The sequence below is a fragment of the Priapulus caudatus genome, unplaced genomic scaffold (genome assembly GCF_000485595.1).
Source record: "Priapulus caudatus unplaced genomic scaffold, Priapulus_caudatus-5.0.1 Scaffold53, whole genome shotgun sequence".
In the NCBI taxonomy this organism is placed as follows: domain Eukaryota; kingdom Metazoa; phylum Priapulida; class Priapulimorpha; order Priapulimorphida; family Priapulidae; genus Priapulus; species Priapulus caudatus.
Genome location: NW_014577114.1, coordinates 314,450 through 316,999, shown reverse-complemented (window position 1 = coordinate 316,999; position 2,550 = coordinate 314,450). Strand labels below are relative to the sequence as shown.

At 48.0% G+C, this 2,550-nt stretch overlaps 1 protein-coding gene across 1 annotated transcript in view; it reads left to right on the top strand.

The window, feature by feature from the left end:
* The first annotated feature begins 524 nt into the window (after positions 1 to 524).
* LOC106820938 (protein fem-1 homolog A-like) overlaps positions 525 to 2,550 on the top strand; it is a 17,861-nt gene continuing 15,835 nt past the window's right edge. Inside the window, exon 1 of the mRNA XM_014825544.1 lies at positions 525 to 715. Coding sequence (XP_014681030.1) covers positions 582 to 715 — 134 coding nt within the window. The 5' untranslated portion in view covers positions 525 to 581. The remainder of the gene's footprint in view (positions 716 to 2,550) is intronic.

Sequence of the window (2,550 nt, the reverse complement as noted above, 5' to 3'; positions counted from 1 at the left end):
AGGAAAAGCATGAGTAGGTGAGAGCTGAAGGAGGAGAAGCACGTGGTTGTCAAGGAGGGGAAAGGATGGAGAAGGTGGTACCTTGCAGAGGGTAAGCTAGCGGAGCAGGGGTAGCAGGAGGATTTGAGCAGGAGCTATATATAGCTAGGAGAAGAAGGAGCTAGGGGATAACATGAATATCTGAATCGATCGAGTGTGTGGAGGAGGCACATGCATGGTAGAGGGGGTACCGTACCTGTCCAAATTTTGTCGGTTGAATATAAATGAACAAAATCATAAAAACCGTGCTTTCTTCTTTTTTCCTTGCTAAAGTAATGGTAATAACGATAATATTATTTTTATTGACCATCCCACTGATCTATATCTAACACGAGGTGGCGCCACATTACACCCGTTAGCGTAGACTGGTACCCGGTCACCGTGCCCGGTCCCACCTCTCGGCTTAGTTACTCGATGGGTTAATCGATGGGATGTCGAGTAATCGAGGTGGGAGCGAGTACCAGTCTACCGATAGCGTAAAAACTAGTGAAGCGTTGTCTATCCTATATTGTTTGTCTATCCTATAACGCAAGGCTATAATAATGGAGGGCAACGAAATAAAGCAGCAGATGTTTGAAGAGCTGCACGAATCGATTAAGAAAGGTAGAATTGCGTATGCTGTCAAAACTCAGTTAGAAAATTACAATATCATTGAAAGACGGAGAATCGTGTCGTGGTAAGTGTAACATGGATTTGGCAACTTTTCGTCAGCAGAACACTGTTGTTATTAAATGTTACTGACTTACTCATTCTGCTGACATTCAATTTCACTGGCTGAGCAGTGCCAGTGGCCCTGAGTCAGTGAGTGGGCAAGATTAGTTTACTTTACTGATTTAGTGATTAGACATGTGCCAGCCAGCTTAGTAAACTGTACTAAACATTTGCTGGCCATAAGCGGCTGGCTTGTTGTTTAGTCGGACATGAGAGATGGTGGGGCTGTCTAGGAGTCGGACACAACCTAGCTCTAGTAGTAGTAGTACTAGTAGTAGTGAGTAGTACTATAGCCAGCGTACAGTTGCCACCAGTGGCAACCGTACGCGGGCTATAGTACTAGAGCTAGACACAACCGGGCTGGCTACCCATGCATCATTGTATGCTGACCCGAGAAATGTACCTACAATGGGAATTTTTATATACTACTACTACTACTAGTTCATACATAGTAGTACAGAATCAAGTTGGAAGAACACATTCAGGGTCATAAATAATAGGCAGTGGCTACGGGTACGCCAGGCGTATCTTAATGTCTCGAGGGGCCCCAGCTCGATTCGCGCGAGCACACGCGGCACGGTTTCGGAGGAGATACGGAAAACGACACTTCGGCTCTTTCTACTATTATATAGTAGATATATAACATTTGATATAATATATCGTGGTCAGGAGAAAATTGAGATTCTATTTTGCTTAATAAGGCATATGAGTAGTTGAGAAGGCAGAGTATAGGATGGGGAGGGGTGGATCGATGAGGTGGAAGAGGAGGAGCTAGGATGAGGAGGAGGAGGGGAATAAGAAGAATGGCAAGTACCGTACTCAGGTAGAGCAGCAGGAGGAGGTAAAAGGAGGAAAAAGAAGTGAGGTAGATGTAAATGGTAGGAGGGGCAGGGGAAGAATTAAATGGACGAGGACGAAGCTATGGAGAGGAGGTAGATGAGGAAGGAGGAGGAAGGGGTAGCTAGAGGGAGGAGGAGGAAGGGGTACTATAGCTAGAGAAGGGGGAAGAGTATGGGAGAGGGTGGAGAATCATGCAGGTACGTGGTAAGGGGAGATATAGAGGAGGAGGGATAGAGGAGGAGCAGGAGCATGCGCAGGAGCAAGAGGGGAACACGGAGGTGGTACGAGGAGGGTGAATGAAGAGGAGAGATAGATGAGAAGGTGGAAGAGCAGGAGGGGAGAGAAAGGGGAAAGGCACGGAGGGAAAGTAGAAGAAATGGGTAGGATTGGAGGAGGGGAGGCGGTAGAAGAAAAAAGATGGTCGAGAAAACGGCCGAGGGAATAGGTAAAGCAGGGTGAGGTGGTAGAGGAGGAGGAGTAGCAGGATAGTGAGGATGAGGAGGAGAAGGAGGATGCGGCGGTAAAGGAGGAAGGAGAGATTGGTGGATGAGGTACATATATGGGTAAGCTAGGCTGCAGGCATGGTAACAGGGAGACGTAGAGGAGGAGGGAGGAGAATGATGACGAGGAGAAAGAAGAGGAGGAGAAGGAGGAGGCGCGTAAAGCGAGGGGAGGGGAGGTAGACAAGAGGTGTACCTACAGGACCTACATGAGGGGATGGAGTAAAGGAGAAAGAGGAGGAGGAGGAGGTAGCGTGGTAGAGGTAAAGGAAAAGGAAGATGAGGGAAGATAGTGGATAAAGCGGAGGATCGAGGACCAGAGAGAGGAAAAGCATGAGTAGGTGAGAGCTGAAGGAGGAGAAGCACGTGGTTGTCAAGGAGGGGAAATGATGGAGAAGGTGGTACCTTGCAGAGGGGAACACGGAGGTGGTACGAGGAGGGTGAATCAAGAGGGGAGATA